General features: G+C 44.8%; 1 protein-coding gene across 9 annotated transcripts in view; it reads right to left on the reverse strand.

The window, feature by feature from the left end:
• Positions 1-17,593, reverse strand: part of SGCD (sarcoglycan delta) — a 611,494-nt gene that overhangs the window by 191,634 nt on the left and 402,267 nt on the right. For all 9 annotated transcript variants that reach the window (XM_073355247.1, XM_073355246.1, XM_073355243.1 and 6 more), the window contains one exon: positions 12,071-12,256. In XM_073355247.1, the coding sequence (XP_073211348.1) occupies positions 12,071-12,256 (186 nt within the window). The remainder of the gene's footprint in view (positions 1-12,070; positions 12,257-17,593) is intronic.

A 17,593-nucleotide genomic window follows, 5' to 3' on the forward strand; every position in this document is an offset into this window, starting at 1 on the left:
GCAAACTGTGATCTTTCAGAACTGGCATAATGATTCCACACACTTTTCGTTTGCCCCCTCTTACATTCCCTTTCTCTCTTCCCCTACCCTTCTAATTACTTAGCCTACTGTCACACCTAGCAGCCCAAGTGATGGACCAGGACCCCATTGTGCTGGGCGCTGTACACACATAGAAAGCAAGATGGTTCCTTCCCTCCTTTCTTGTCCTTTGGCTTTGTGTTCTAGTGCTACTGTAGCATGTATCTCCTCCCCTTCTGGTCAGGCTCCACTCAGCTCCTCGTCCCACTAAAGCGCAGCAGGGATTGGAGTGCCAAAGGGTCTTTCTTACGTAGACAGGAGTACTCATCAGCCGGCACTCTCCGCCTGTAACTTGAGGGCACAGCACAAAGGAGGGCACCAATTAGAGGGGGCGGTACGAGGCCTGCATGTCAACACTCCCACAGCACAAGAATTAATGTAAGGGAAGAATGAACAAGGCCCAAGAAATGGTCAATGTGCAGGATCCTCGCACTGTTCTGAAGGGGTGAAACGTAGGGCCAATGTTCAGGCCAGTTTAACCCTTGGCCTGTGTGACAGAGTGCGGGAGGGCTAGAACGTGAGCCAACACTCTGCTCACTAGTAGTACTAACTAGCTTTCCCTGGCCTGGAGAGAAGTGTACCAGATTACCAGGCCAGACTGGGGCTAGTGAGTCAATGAGCCAATCAGCCCATTAACAGGGAAATGGTGTAAAAGGGCACAGGAAGGCATGCTCAGCGGTGGCGGGAAGGAGAGAAACAGAAGGCTAGTAGACCCTCACAAAGGGAGTTCTCCGAGTAGGAACCTGAGGTGGTGCTAGCCCATTGGGGCTCTAAACAGGAATATTTTGTCCCCCCCAACACATAATAAAAAGCAAATAGGGGGCCCCTTGAGCTGCTTGGGGCTGCTGGCTCCGGTAGGGACACCTGAAGCCCCCCTCAACCCCACATCTTTTGAAGAAGGGGTTAGAAAGTTGAGCTACAACGTAAAGGTGTGAGGATACTGATATGTATTGGTGGAGGAATTAAAACACTATATCAACGAGATGGTGGTGTTTACAAACAAGGAGGTCTCAGATCAGTCTGTGTTCCTGAAGGAGGTGGGGGGTGACATGGCATACCGCCCCATCAGTGCCCCTCTGGTGAAAGCTGCAAAAAAGGATGACAGTCGTGATGTGGACACATCTCACTAGGAACCGTTCCTAGCTTATCAGTCCCCTTCATCTACTGCAGGACCTACAACAGTTATCAGAGAACAACAACTTTGAGTCACTGCTGACCCGGATGGAAATGAACTGGCGAGTCAGAGTCCCAAAGCTCCATATCACATTACAAATCTCCTGCTCCTCACCTCCCTTCCCACTCTATTTTTATCTCTGTTCTTGGAGAAACTAAACAAAGCAGTAATGTATTTTTAAGGTGGTGATGTATTTCCTTGCTGTGTAGATGTTCAGGAACCTGGCTGTTCTAACTCAATAGCTGGGCCTAGATACCAGATCTGCCAGAAGACGTTAAGTCTGTACGCATGCACTGAACTGCAAGCACATGTTGAAAGCACCAAGTGTGGCAGGATTGTGATACAGCACATTCTCTCATATGAAAATGTACTGAGTGGGGGCGGCATATCTGCCCTTGTAATCTGCTTTAAAGCACAGAAAAAAGTTCCACATATTTGATTACTGGATCTCCTTTGTATTAGCCACCGTGCCCTTTACATCTCATCACTGGCATAATCTGCTCTATCATTAAACTGACCGTTTTCATTCAACAGGTTGATCAGTGCAGCCCCCATCACAAAATCTCCCTTTCTGTACACCACCCTCCCCTTGAGTGATGGCAGAGGAGTTTGGACTGCGTGGGAATTCCAGTGAATGAGAAATTTTTCTTTCAGTTTGAAACTTTTTTAAATTTAATTTTGGGAGTTAATTTTGGGATGAATAAATCTCAACTCTCTGAAGTCTGTGGACCTGAGTCTCTCTGGCATTACAAAAAGAAAAGGAGGACTTGTGGCACCTTAGTGACTAACCAATTTATTTGAGCATGAGCTTTCGTGAGCTACAGCTCACTTCATCGGATGTAGCTCACGAAAGCTCATGCTCAGATAAATTGGTTAGTCTCTAAGGTGCCACAAGTCCTCCTTTTCTTTTTGCGAATACAGACTAACACGGCTGTTACTCTGAAATCTGGCCTTACACTTTGCCTTATTTGTATCAGTGCTACCAAATCAAACAGGTAAGATTGTAATTGAGTGGCTGGAAGGAGCATCGTGCTTGTGAGTTGTGCTGATAATGTATAAACACAGATCTGGCTGGAGAGGTCCCTAATCTTTTCCTCTGAGGCCTGGTCTACACACAAAACCGCACCACTTTAACTAAAAGGAGTGATATTAAACCAATTTAGTTATGCGGGAGCAAGTCTGTGTGTGGAAAATCCTTAATGGTTTTAGGAGTGTCTTAAATCACTCTAGTTTAAGCCTGTAATCGATTTAAACTGAAATGATTTAAGAAGCTCTTGTACTGATTTAAGACCATCCACTCACAAAGTAGTACCTATGTAATTAAATCGGCAGCCTACCTGTATAAAGTCCAGAGAAACTCCAGACAGAATGAGAAAGAGGCATTGACAGACAGCATAGAGGAATATGGACTGAAGGATACTTGACTTTTGATGTAGTCGTTAGTAAGGGTAAAATAAAGAAATCCTGTTAAATTAACAAACACAAATAACAATCAATCAAAAACCCCAATCCTTGTATGTTTAAAGATAAAACCGAATTCAGCCTAGTAGTAAGGTTCAAGGAGCTATTCAAATCAATGAGGTACTCTTCAGAAGATGGCAATTTAGCCCACAAAAGCAATAAAAAGAGCATCAACTATGGCAGGTGAAGTGTAAGAAGGAAATTAGGAGCCCGAACAGGAGATCTGAAGAGCAAATAGCCAAAGGCATGAAAACAAACAAGAAGTAATTATCTAAGTATATTGGAAGTAAGAAGGCGGCAAAAGAATCACTGGACTATCAGGGATAAAAGGAACAATTGAGGAGGATAAGGACCCTGCTGACAAACTACATGATTTCTTTGCAGTAATCTTCACAAGAGAGGAAGTTGCGGAGATGCGAATCCCAGAAGATGGGCTTTTTTTTTTCTTTTTTGGTAATAAAGATGAGGCAATGTCAGAGATTGAGGTGCCAAAAGAAACAGGTGAATTGAAGAGCAGCGGGTCACCGTGACTGGATGGTATATGCCACGGGGATGGCAGAAACTCTGTAATGAAAAGGTTGAGCTACTAACAAAAATGTGCATTAAAATCACCTACTACATCAGATACCAAATGACTAGAGGCTAACAAGTATTGTATTTACCCTTAAAAAGACTCTAGAGGTGAGCCTCTTTTTCATACAGGGTACAACAAGGAGATTTGATCTCTGATAACAGGAAAAAAACCTATTTGAGCATAAGCTTTCATGAGCTACAGCTCACTTCGTCGGAAAGCTTATGCTCAAATAAATTGGTTAGTCTCTAAGGTGCCACAAGTCCTCCTTTTCTTTTTGCGGATACAGACTAACACGGTTGCTACTCTGAAACCAGGAAAAAAAACATTTCTCATTCTACCAGGGAGTAAACGAAAACTTGGTGTGCAGAATTCCAAGGAAAAATCCATGGGGTAAAATCCTGAAAAAACTCTCATTGACTTCAATGAGACTCTATTGTTGTATAGAACTAGAGTAGGGGTTCTCAAACGTCACTGCACGGCAACGCAACACCTTTCTGACAACCCCCTTCTACTACATCACCCAGGCAGGAGGGTGGAGACTGAGCCCCACTGCCCTGGGTGGGGGGAGAGGGGGCCACAGCCCGGGCACTGCCACCCCAGGGCCGGGGTGGAGCTCGAGTTTCAGCTTCAGTCCTGGGTCCCTGTCTAATGCTGGCCCTGGTGACCGCCCTAAAATGGGGTCCCGACCCACAGTTTGAGAACCACTGCACTAGAGAATCATACATTGCATTGTAGTCATGGTTGGAGCCTTATAAGATTTGGGCCTTTACATCTAGAGAAGCAGTTCTGTAGAACTTGGGGAGAGGTGAACTTGAAACAAGGTGAAATATACGAAGTGCCTGAGTCAAGTAGAAAAGCTCAAAAAATGTATTACTCATCTTATAAAAAGAACAAAATGAATTAAGAGGGGGAAAATGTACAATTTTTGTGAGAGAGGGAGAAACGTGGCCCCTGCGGCAATAAAGCTGATGCAACTTTAAATCTAATTCCAAACCTAACCACTTTTAGCTGATTGATTACAGTAGCTCTAAAATATAGAGGGAGAACTTTAAGCCGCAAGGCTGAGTATTTTTGCTTCTAATGCTGGCAGAGCAAAATATCTTCTTACCTCTTGGGAGACCCCAGAGAAACCAGTGACAAGGGAGCCCAGACTATATGATCACATTTTATTCAGAAGAATTTTTTAACAAAAAAAAATAATTAAAACAAACCCTATTACTTTAAACCATTAAGAAGAGAAGCCCACCTATTAGCTGAGATGATTTTTCCTGACTCTAATCCATCTTCACTGCTGTGTTATTACTCTACTGTTTTCATGTAATTAAAATGTGGCAGGTACTTTACACACCAGGGGGACTAATTGTATTAAAATAACTCTTTATAACCAACTTTACAAAGCTCATTTTTTTAATGGTCTTTTAATAAAGAAATCAAGATAGTACTACTACTTAGCCTTTATATCGCATACAGCAGCAACATTTAGCCTCTTTAAGTTAAAAGAGGAGGAGGACTTGTGGCACCTTAGAGACTAACAAATTTATTTGAGCATAAGCTTTTGTGAGCTACAGCTTATGCTCAAATAAATTGGTTAGTCTCTAAAGTGCCACAAGTCCTCCTTTTCTTTTTGCGAATTCAGACTAACACAGCTGCTGCTCTGAAACCTCTTTAAGTTGTTAACAATTCCCTTGCAATATTTAAATATACATTTTCAGCTTAATATGAGACTTAATTTATTTAAACAAAAAACATAACAGATGTGTTGGTTTGTTCCTCTGCAATGTTTAATGTTAAGAGATACCAGAAGCTGGTATTAAAGACCCCAAATCCTACAAATCCTTGAGGGGCACAGGAAGGAGAATGGGGAGTTTCTGTGAGCTATGATTAGGGTAAATCTCTGACTGACAGGGGTTAGCAAGAATCTTTTGTATGGGCAGATTACTTCAATTTTCCTACAGCAGGATTCTTTTAAGGTCAGGCTTGATAAAGCCCTGGCTGGGATGATTTAGTTGGGGATTGGTCCTGCTTTGAGCAGGGGGTTGGACTAGATGACCTCCTGAGGTCCCTTCCAACCCTGATACTCTATGATTCTATGATTCTAGTCGCTATTGGAGATAGGTTATGGAACTAGATGGACCACTAGTCTGATGCAGTCTGGCAATTCCTTTGTTCCATTTCCCAGAAGGTGAACACAGGATGTAACACGGCAGGTATGGATTTGCAGAAATCAGGTCAGCCTGGACTTGCAGAAATCTCCACGCAACACTCGTAACTCCCTCTCTGCTCTTTGCATGCAACAACGTCACACCCTCCTGTGCCAGGGGGAAATGTAGCCAGGGTGTGGATGGAGCGTTAACGTGGCCAGGGAGCCTAATCTCCCTATATTTTGGGTTCTCCTACCCATGTGGATGAGAGATGCTGGCACACATCTGTTTGGAAGGAGACACTGGCTTTACCCTCTGGTGCTGATTTGAGGGACCAGTGGAAGTTGGATGTTACAAAACAGTTTCCTTGTAAATGATTTTATAGGGTCTGTGCTTTGCAGGAATTGTCATCTTGCAAGATGACTTTGGAACAAATATATGTATTATGATAGTGTCTAGTGGCCTCAATCAGGGATCAGGGCCACTAGACACTCTACACAAATATGACAAGATAGCCCCTAACCAAAGAGCTTACAATCTACAAATATGATGAAATAACTGACTGAGGCTATAACAAATAGGAACACAGGGGGAGCATAAGCAAGCAGTGAGCCAATCCTGATTAGCTTTATGAGCAGAACTGCAGTTTGACATTTGGCATTTAATGCAGCTTATTGGCCATTACTCTCTTATCAACTCTATTTAGCTGTCTTGCAGTTATCCAAGAGTCTCCACAGATGGGCCCCATGGGCAATGTTTTAAACTGTTACATTATTTGCAATAAAAGGCATCTGATTCTAGCCTTGTGGAAGGTGGCCAATGGTTTGTCATTCCTCGTTCTATGAGCCTACCTGGCCTCATGTTATTTGAAATTAGGAACCTGTTTTCTTGTGTGCTTAAATAAGTACATCTTTTATTGTTATATTTGAAAATTTATACAACAGAACACTATTTAAAGATGGTCTAAATTCATTACAGTAATTGTCAAAACACAGGTCCTTAGCATCTAACTACCAAGCATATATGTACATAGGTATGTGTGTATTCATTAAAGGTAGTTAACAGCAAGGTCCATTGTTAAGAACTACCTTATTAGACATTATGAAAAGCGGAACTCAAATAGGAACTTGGGCTACACTCCTGCAATTGGAGCTCCAAGAATGAATCTTTGCAGAGCCCACTGACATCACGCAGCTCTGCTCAGGCATAAGAATACATGCCCATTGGACACCATGGGTCTGATTATCCTCTGCTTTGCATCTGGTGCAGCCATTCATTGCTGTGCAAACCAGGTGTCAAATCTTACGCACAGGCGTGAATGACTTCCCCAGATGCAAGGCCATGGAAAACAGGCCCCGTGTGAACATGGAATTGCTGTTTAAATCAGTCTGCAAAAAGAGAAGTGCAGATATTTCGTTTCTGTTTTAAACCTTCGAACATTTAACCTTACAAAATACCAAATTACATGAATTAAGCACTCTTTATTCAATAGCACTAGTGTTCAAATGTCCCGCAGCTAAGACTTGGATTTTATAAAGGGCTGCGTTGGGAAGCATGCCTCTGCAAGCCATGAATGGGGGGAAAGGAGTAGGTGGGATTAAAGAAGTGCAAAAGGTATTTCACTTGATTTGGTGCAAATGGAGTAGATTGTTATCTCCATAAGAACAGCTCTGCTTTGGGAAGGGCCCCCCCTTTCCCAACTCTCCATTATCAGCATTCATTACACCCCTGAGGTTTCTCCAGCAGAAGGTTTGCTGTGCAATGAACAGACCTGCTGGATATAATGTGCACTCATTGTATTGCAAGGACTTCCTTGTGGAGCTCAGGTCACTGGAGCTCTATGGGGAGAGCTGCGGGGTGAGAAGGGGATGCCAGGTGAAGTGTGGCCTCCATGAGGAGGGCTCTTAGGCGAATATCCCGCTCCTTCTGGGTCCTTGGCCTGACATTCTTTCAGATTTTGCACTTTTCTTTTGTGTGTGACTCCCCCAAACACTTTAGGCAAATGCTATGAGGCTCACTAACTGACATAGGCTTACCACAAGTGTAGCATGGTTTGAAGCCCGGGGACCGGGCCATGCCCCACCTGGGGCAAAGTCCCTGCTGGGACTCTAACAAACTAGTAACTTCTCACACTTAACAAAAAGAAAAGGAGTACTTGTGGCACCTTAGAGACTAACAAATTTATTTGAGCATAAGCTTTCGTGAGCTACAGCTCACTTCATCGGGTGCAACAAATTTATTTGAGCATAAGCTTTCGTGAGCTACAGCTCACTTCATCGGATGCATCCGATGAAGTGAGCCGTAGCTCACGAAAGCTTATGCTCAAATAAATTTGTTAGTCTCTAAGGTGCCAAAAGTCCTCCTTTTCTTTTTGCGAATACAGACTAACACGGCTGCTACTCTGAAACCTGTCACACTTAACACTTAATTACTATCTATCAACTATATACAAGAGAATCACCTGTAGGCAATAGAACCACTATCACACTTGCAAAGCAAGAGGAAGGCACTCCTACCAAACATCACGGGCGGTAAGAAGGAATTGAGAGGGTGTAGGGCCGGCGGCACCTCATACACGCTGGTGCACGAGCACGGGACTCCAGGGGGCGCCAGAGCCAGCCCTACGGATACCGCTAAGGCAAAAAAGTTCAGACAACGGCATACCTGGGCATGTCCAAACCTAGAATGGAGTCGACATGAGCAAGCTCTCGAAGAACAACTTTCTCCTACTTCTGGAAGGGCTGGCAGCCTGCCAAAGGGATGTCCCTCCTCCCTGCAGGTAGCTCAGACCTGTCAGGTTCTGTGACTAACGTCCTGCCTACATTGTTTTGCCTCCCTAGAATGACCCTCACCTCCTTGTACCAGAGCAGGGGAAAATTAAGCCTTTTGCCTATCTGCAGCCACTAGCTGGAGAATTTTACTCCATTCATTATTTAAAAATTAAAATTGACCCTAAATATATTTAGTGCAGAGGTCCTTAAAGGGGTTTTCCGAAAAGGAAGACTTCCCATCGGGGCAACTCAGATGCAGCTCCGCCCTCCGACACACACAGCTTGTAATGCTCTGCAACGCAGTGGTGCAGAGCCCTAGGAAGTGCAGCGGCTGCAGGAGCCTGGACCCACCACGTCCGTTTGTTCCTTGTCTGTTTTCTGTGCTGTCTCCTTGGCTTCACCCGACTCTCTCTGTTCCAGCATCAGGACACAACACCAGGCAGAGCCAGAACTTCCCTCAGCAACCCATCCACGTGAATCTGCCAGATCCCTACCAAACCAGCAGGGACAGCCATGCCAGCTGCTTTAATGCCTCATTGCCATCAGGTTCAGCTATCCTCTCCCACAGGTGCTTCTCACCAGCTTCAGTCTGGAGCAAGAGCTGTTCACCGTGGAAGTCAGAGAGCTGGTCTGCCCCGGCTTGGGGACACCAACACCTATCAAAAGAGCTTGCAGGCAGAAGGATTAAGTTCTCCTTCAGGGAAACTCTGAGAATTCCTTTGCAGTGTTAAAAGCTTCTGCCACAGCAATGTCTTTCTCAGGGGCCAGCCTTGCTCAGATCAATATCCTCATTCACTGCCTACCAGCCAAAGGCCAAAAAACCTCCTCCCCACTCAGCAGTGCTTCTTCCTTTGCTGCAGATGACAAATCTCCTCCTTCAACACAGAGTTTTGTCTTTACAACAGAAACACATCGTCCTTTTGGGGATTGCAGACATGCCATTATCATTCTGCATTCAGCGGTGAGAACTGGAACAGGTACACCAGAGGAGAAAGATCCAGGCAGGACTTCAAACCTCCATCTCTAAAACACATGTCCTGACTTGTAGCAACCTTCATGGAACTTGGAGGGAAGATCATGGGTTGCAGAAGGGAAATGTCTGGAAAAGACACCAGGCATTCTGTGCGTCATGCATATGACAAGGAGGGGGTGGGGATAAACTGCAGTTTGAGCAGTTCCTACATAATTGATTTAATAGTGAGCCAGTTTAATTTAATAAGAATGGAATCCTCTCATGTTATTACCTAGCACTTGGCACATGAAACATGACTCACTGGCCCCACCCATTCATAGACTAGGAGAAAAAGAGCGTGGGAGAGGAGAGGAAAGGACTCCAAAAATGTGTGTGTTTCTGGACCAGACCCCATCTCGGACAGTTGGGTAACAGAACTGATTCTACACGGATACCTAATAGTAGTGAACTCTTTCCTCAGGGACTGATTCATTCACTCCGGGTCACACACACCTATCCGGGGCTGTAATGCTTGGGAGCAAAAGTAAAAATTGAAAGTACTGTGCCCACTGAAACACAGCATTCCCCTGGGTTGTGTGGCTTTGTGTCTGTGACACAGTTTGGATATTGGTGTACATGTGCATTTCATTTCATGGCGTGATTCAAACTTATCTCCTTATACCTGAGCATAGGTTTTACAAACCCCTACCAAAAAGTTCCCCTTTCAGGCTTCAGGATTTATAGCCTGTATTATCATCAACACAGACTGTTCACTGCCTACTAAACTTACATGTTATGAAAATGAATGAATTAAATACCTATTGGAATCTATTGTACCCTGGGACTGGTACAAAACCAGTGTCACAGAGTGGCTGGCCTTTTAAGGGGAGTTGGGCCTAGCCCTACCTGTGACCAATTCACTGATGCTGTAAGGCCAGGGATCAGGTGATAGCTTGAAGACCACCTCTTCTTCATACAAGCCAGCAAGTAGCTCAGTTGAGCTGGAGAGCTGTAGGCAGGCTCCTGCAAGAGTCCCTGGGTCAGGAGGAAGAACCCAGTTTACATATCAAGCAGATGCCCAGCAGAGTATAATCAAGAAGGAAGTAGAGGCTCGCCTCGACTCACAGACAGAGGGATTGGGCATAGATAAGCCCCTGCAGAAGACCCTGGCCAGGGAAAAAGGATACGATTGATGTGTTGAACTGATGTTATTTTGCAGAAATAAAGCTGAGTCTCTGAAGAAAACAGGACTGAAATCCAGTGGCTGGCGAGTGTTCTTCGGTGCATAGGCTGGTGAGTTAGAACACTGGCTTACAACCAGCTATTAATAGCTGGGATAAGAGCAGTTTTCCAACACTGCAGCAAAATTCATGTCCCAGCAGCTATTTTCTAAAATGTATTACTATAAGAAGACACAAGTTTTACTTAATAATGGCACTAATCCCATCAAAGTAAATAACTGGCTTGGTAAAGCTTTAATCACTCCTAAATTTGGCTCACCCCTTAGTTAACTGTGGGTAATAGCTAATTTCTTCTAGATTATTGCTTTAAAATGTTTTGCTCCCAAAGCACACATGCAGTATGTAGGCATTGCCATTTACTGTACATCTTGAAAGTGCAATTGTTAGAGAATATGAGCGCGACAAATTATAATGGCATAGTAGTTAGTCTGTTGGATACAATAAATTTACTCAGCCTCTCACTGACTGTCAAAGAGATAACGTAGGTTAGGGCTGATCAGAGCTTGGACAGAATCAAGTGAAGAAAGGGGAAAAAGAAAGATGAGATTCTTCAAAAGTGCTACTCACATCAGGACCCACAGATCTAAGAAACTGACCAGGTGGAATCTGATCTTGCCAGCTCTCCCATGAGATAGCTCTGTGGTTACATTTTTCAAAGTTAGCTCCTCCTAAAGACCTTGATGCTCCTAATCAATTTCCACCTGATCAGCTTGACAAAGTTCTCCCTTCCTCAAGAAGTAATCCTATCATTATTACTCTGCTCAGCTGACTTATCAACTGGAGTACGGTAAGTGGCTTTATAACAGAACTTCCTGATATGTGGATTTAGTGCGTCATGGTGCGATGTTTCACTGTATGCTGACTTTTAGTCTATTTCCATGTGTTGTATAGGTGAAACTCACTCCCATGCAGAGGGCCCACTAAAGGTCTATGCACAAGTTAACTCCTCACAAAAGAGCGTAAATAGAACTGGCTCCAGAGGGTGAAATGGATCCCTGCGTAGTAGATCTCCCATTAAGTTTGACAGGGGTTTATCCATTGAACTTTGTGGGAGTTGGATTGGGCCCTATATCTGGGTCCCAGTCAGCAGGTAACTCCTGCTTAACGTATTAACAGGAGAACCAGATGGAAACTCCTGCCTCCAGAGGAACTGACGACACTCTACTAATTTCATATAAATAAGATATGCAATATGGCCAGCTCTTATTTTCTCAGAAGTTACACAATTTTTTGGTGTTTTTCATAAAGACTCAGTTTCTGGAGACGTAATTACGTTCGAATCACATCTTTCATTAAAAAAAAACAAAAAACAAAGCTTCTAGCCCTCAGGAAGAAAAGCTGAAAAATGTGAAGCAAAAAGGCTCAGAAACAGAGACAAATAACAAGTAAAAACCATCCCAAATCTATCATGTTTTCAAATATGATTTTTCAGCCAATTTCATTATTTTGGGGGACCTAACACATGCTTTTTGAATGCCTAGGCTTGATAAAACTGCATACAGCCTTGAGAATCCCTTTCCAGGAGATGAAGTAGATTTCTGAGGACCTTCACACTTGGCCCATAATGTGTTCCTTGGGAACCCAAACACCATTAAGCTGTATCTTATCTATGATGCCTGAAAGAAATTCTACTGGCCTCCCCAAATATTCACTCCCCATTTTGGCAACCCCTACTTACAATTGTGAAGTTCATAACCTTGAGAATCCAGATGGTCATGGCAAGGTTCACCAGGATTAAAATCATTAGGAGTAGCACAAAGAAATAGAGGCATCTCTTCCTCCAGCCGTAAATCCCCACTTTGTATACCTGCGGGCCTTCCGAGCTCTGCATGGCGCTCCTGTGTGCATACTGTTCCTGGGGCATCTGAAACAAGCACAGAAAAATAAGTATGACCGTTATGCTGCAGGACGAATCAGATGGTGAGAAATGTCTTGTGAGAATGACTTGTCTTGGGACATGGATCTATGCTGATTAGAGCATTTTTAAATTCAGAAATTATCAGCTGGACAGTGCCTCTCCCTGTGGCTTGTTTCTGAGTTGTTCCTTTCACAGCTCATTTTATATACATCATAATACAGTTTTTATAGAAGCGCACACTGTGTAAGGGCTTCCCATCGAGACCACTCTCCAGTGACTCTCTTAGCAGCTCCGTTTTTTGCAAGGCAGGCACTCCGGGCCCTTTCAAAATCCGGAGAGTAATATTTTTGCATGCGCTTGGTAAAAGAAGTCGAGTTCAGCAGTTTGGTTTGAAGATGCAATATTACTTCTCAGAGGCTTTCATTAAAAAAAAATCATCTCAAACAGAATTATTCTTGGTGGCCAAGAAAAAGGAGAAGGGGGAGGCGTTTGGCTTCTTGATTTCTCCCTACTCCCCACCCCTTGCACCAAGGAAACTTAAAATGTGAAGTTCTCCAGCTGCGCATCCCCAATCAAATTACTGCCGAAAGATTTACATCGAACGGACTGACTCTGCCACTTACACTTGCTTTGCCGAACAGGGATGCACTGCCTGTTTGTGGCAGCACACTGGGAAAGCCATGCAAGGGTCTTGGAGATAAAAGAGAGGAGAGAGGAAAGGAAGTGGGTGTAGTTACTAAAGTGTCTCAGAACCCCAGCTTTGTGGTGTTCCTGCAAAACGCACCGATTTTTTGATTCCACTAAGGAGGAGCTTGGTGGCGCAACCCTTAGTTTCTTACCCGTGCAAAACTCTCCCGTGGACTTCAATGGGACTTCTAGCATGAGTAAAGGCTCCCATGTGTAAGGGGTGCACAATTATGGTCACAGGATTAGAATGTAGCATATATGCCACAGTCCTGAGCAGGGAGCCATGCAGGTCTGCACCCCTTCAGGAGGAGCACCAAAGAGTTTATGCTTGCCTGAGGCATGATCTCTCTGGTGCTTTCCTGGGCACAGAGGGGGTGGGCAATGTTGCATTAGCCATTGCCAGCTCCAACACGCTGGCTTCCTGTGCCCCTTTGCACCTTCTTTCTGGCATCTTGCCCCAAGAGATGAAGGAGCAACCTCTGCTCTTCCAAATCACAGAGGTTGCACAGGGACTGCTCCTGTAGGAGGTGCTGGCAAGAGCCCTTCAGGTGTAAGAGAACGCACGTGAGTGTGTGCACGCATGCTCCTTGTACACCCCTGTGCACACATTATAACGGTTGTCACACTCTGGCCCTTCACGTCCTAACCACGGTGGGAGCACTGCCTGGTGAACTAAACTACTGCTGGACAAAAGTTTCCTGACTTGTTTTGCAACCATTTCATAGGATTTCCCCAGGGAACTGGTTCTTATGTTTGCAGGCCTGCAGGCACACACTGAAGACCACAGAATCATGGAAATGTCGGAATGGAAGGGACCTCAACAGGTCCATTCCCCTGCACTGAGGCAGGACTAAGGATTATCTAAACCATCCCTGGATAACTGAAAATTCCTAACACCAAGTCGTTGGCTGAATGTTTTGCCATTAGCCTGCTAGAGACAGACTAAGAGGATACCGGGAGCTCTCTGGAGCTACAGACTCAAGGTCACTGCCTCCTTGCTCGCTACTTCTTCCGTCAGTCTTTGTTTTACATGAATTACAAAAGGTGCAACAGAGGATGAAGTGACATAAGTCCTCCTCCATACAAGATGGTGAGAACAAAAACCTAATGGAAATGAGAAGTCATTTGGTAGCAGCATCTTTATTACCACTATTAGGGTATTTGCTGGCTTTTAGGAGGAGCTTTGGCTGAGAGCTTTTGTATTCCCGGGGCCAGACTGTGTTATTAAGGCATAGTCCTCGGGAGGTACCGGTGCAGAGCCCACCATGAGTCCCTGTGGGGCAAATTCCTCCTTCGTGTAACTCCATTTGCTTCAGGGCTGAAGTTCATGGTGCATCTTTGGCAACGGAACAACTCATTGCTGTAAAGCTGGAGCTATCTGGCCATTTTGTGCTCTCCCCCACAGCACAGGACACAGGTGATGGCAATGCTAGGAGGGAGTCTGAAAGGGTCTAGTTTAGGAATCATTGCCACTCTCTGGCCTTTGAGCCAACTTTTCGTATCGTGTGCGTGCTGGGATGGGAAACAGGACGGCTAAATAGTAGCTTTTAATTCACAGAGTGAGGGATCAACAGGCTTTCCCTCCTCCTTCATTACACCTCACACTTAGGCTCTGAGTCACTATACTCATCCATTTTGTACCCCTCCAACTCATACCAATGACAGGTTCAGCCCCTGGCTCTGGTAAGGTGGCTTAGCGTCTGTACTGTCAACTCAAGCATTCAAAATTCATGAGTCGGGCCCCCAAAAAGGTGAGATTGGTTTAAAAATCACAAGATTTTGAAAATAATAAATATTGGCCGGGGGGGGGGGGGAGGTTATTTGCCTTCTAGTTTTTAAGCTGAGAGTACACTTGGGTCACATTTTCAAACTTTTCTCCACAACCTGGAGGGCTAGACATTTGCTTAAAAAAAACACCAATGAGAGCTGATTCTTAAGTAATAACATGGCTCCAGGAGGTGGGGCTTTATGTAAAACACCAACTATCACAAGACTCAACCAGGCAACACAGTATAATCTCCTCTGCCTACCTTTGAGCCCTGCTCAGCGGCAAGATTTAGTTTACTATCTTTCAGACACGAGGGACTGTATTTCCTTGCAAAACTAAGCCTAGAATCATGTGAGGTGCAGAAATGTCAGTCAGTAAAAATAGCCATTCCCAGGCAGTGATATCTAAGAGCAATCCAGAAGCTGGAATCTATGTCTCTAGAAGGTAGATAAACCCAGAGACAAAGGGTCTGTGATTTCCCTTGCAAAAATACACTTAAATATAGTGTGAGGAGCCCCCTCCTGCACCCCAAACCCCTCATCCCCAGCCCCATATCAGAGCCCTCCCCTCCGCAACCTGAACCCCTCATTTCTGGCCCCACCCTGGAACCTGCACCCCTAGCCCAGCGCCCATACCTCCTCTGACACCCCAACCCCCTGCCTCAGCCCAGAGCCCCCGCATACTCCGAACCAGGCAGCTTCACCCCAGAGCCCGGAGCCCCCTCCTGCACTCCAAACCCCTCATCCCTGGCCCCACTTCAGAGGCCGCACCCCCAGCCGGAGCCCTCACCCCCTCCCGCACTCCCACTCCCTGAGCCAGCCTGGTGAAAATGAGCAACTGAGGAAGGGTGAGGAGAGCGAGCGAGCGACAGAGGGGGATGGAGTGAGTGGGGGGCGGGGCCTTGGAGAAGGGATGGGGCATGGGCAGGGCCTCAGCAGAGGGACAGGGCAGGGTTGTTCGGTTTTCTGAGAATAGAAAGTTGGGAACCCTAAACAGGGTAACCTGGAAAGTACACACTAAATGCAACCTCTCTCTCCCTTGGAAACACTGAACTGTCTCTCTAACCTATCGAATCATGCTGTAGGCTCAGCCAGTCAATGAACCAAATACAAGTACCATATGACTTCAACACTTGACTTCAATCCAGCTCCAAACTCTCTGTACATTGCAAAAAAGTTTCCTCCTTTTTTGCTTTGATTCAGAGAGTGGGGAAAATGTCACGTCCAGCTTAGGTAAACGTGCAGACACCAAAAGATTTCTATGGGAACAGCACATAGCAACAGGAACAGGCTGATTTTGAGTGTTTCTGTGGTTCACATCAAACCTTTTGTGCAGCTCTCTTCTAAACAGTGATGTATCTTGTACAGTAATGCAGCATGCATGTGGCCACTGAAGTAATAACAAACCCCACATTTATAACAAGAACATAACATAGGATTCATAGAGAAGGAATGTACTGCACTGAAAACAAAATAAAATGTTCAGATTGTCCTTTATCTAGAGGAAAAGAAATACTGGTGGACTTACAGTGCTGAGGGATATTAACAAATGAGTAGAATGAAAAGCTTTGCAAGGCAACTGCAAAAGCAGCAAGAGGCATCTGCTATCAATATTCTAACTCTATGTGGGAGAGAGAAATATGCTAGTTATAGTTTACATCTTGGCAATTTCTCCCAACTTAAACATGAAGCAGCAAGCTAAGCACCACAAGAGACAGTATTATCTGGAAAGAGTGTTTTGTTTTGCAAGGATTCTTCCTTTATAAATACATAATACTGATTTGTAAAGGAAAATTCGGGGGAGGGTTTATTTGTTGACCTTTTAGGGTTTTTTTGGTTTTTGTTTCGAGAAAGGATAGGCATGCCTAGTGTTTGACTGTACGTTAGTGTGTGAAAAATTAATATTCTAACAGAAGTGGCAAAAATAGAGAAGTAACATGCCCACTGAATATGTCAGCATTGAAGTGCCCCACCTTTCCACACGCTGGGTTTCAAGACACTTGCGTGGAGTATCAGACAACCATTGCCACACTTACAACCCTGCTTAAAATACAGAACTGCAGTGGTTGCTCTTTACAGCTTTTCGGTTTTGCCTCAGACAGCCTTACCCCCAACATCAGCTGTATACCCTAGAGACTCCTTATACCAGATTATATACCTCAAATAGGGCCTGATCTAAAGTCCATTGAAGCCATGGGAGCTTTTCCCCTGACTTAATGGGCTGAAGATCAGGCCCAGAATGAGACAGCTTTATTTACGTCTCAGGCTAAGTCTACACTACAAGCTAGGGGTCTGATCCTGCAGCTCATGTATGCATACTCGCAGCAGCTCTCATCTCTCTTTACACCTGTGCTGGCTCGCTGAGAGCTAGCGAGAGGATGCACACAAGAGCAGGGGACAGACATACTTTTAAAGGCCCCTGGGAGAGTTCCACACAGATTGCTCCCTGCAAGTTTTTGCAGCAACGCCTTGGTATCTGCAGAGGCCTTTGTAACAGTTGTTAGGGGCTGAGGACTGCCGAAGGCAGACTCGGCCGAAAGGGATCGCAAATAAAAAAATAAATAGAAACCACTTTCTATAAATCACACCATGTCTCATTAGTTACAGTCTCACATGTGCCTTCTCGCTTTTATCAAGCCCAGCTTGCGTGGAAATAGCAGATTGCTGATTTCCTGTTTCATGCAGCTGGAGCTAGTCTTGCTCTGGCTGCAGTATCTGCATTATCAATTTATTGAACAGGAGTTGTTTTATCTTTACAGGGAAGGATTTTTTAAAAAAAATCTAATAAGCACACATTTCCGTTGGAAACCCCAGTGTCATCAGATTTCCTGCAGATTTACAGGCGGGGAAAGCTGTGTTGGCTAAATCGGGGCTCAGAATGGAGTGAGT

Source organism: Lepidochelys kempii, chromosome 8 (assembly GCF_965140265.1).
Source record: "Lepidochelys kempii isolate rLepKem1 chromosome 8, rLepKem1.hap2, whole genome shotgun sequence".
Taxonomy (NCBI): Eukaryota; Metazoa; Chordata; order Testudines; family Cheloniidae; genus Lepidochelys; species Lepidochelys kempii.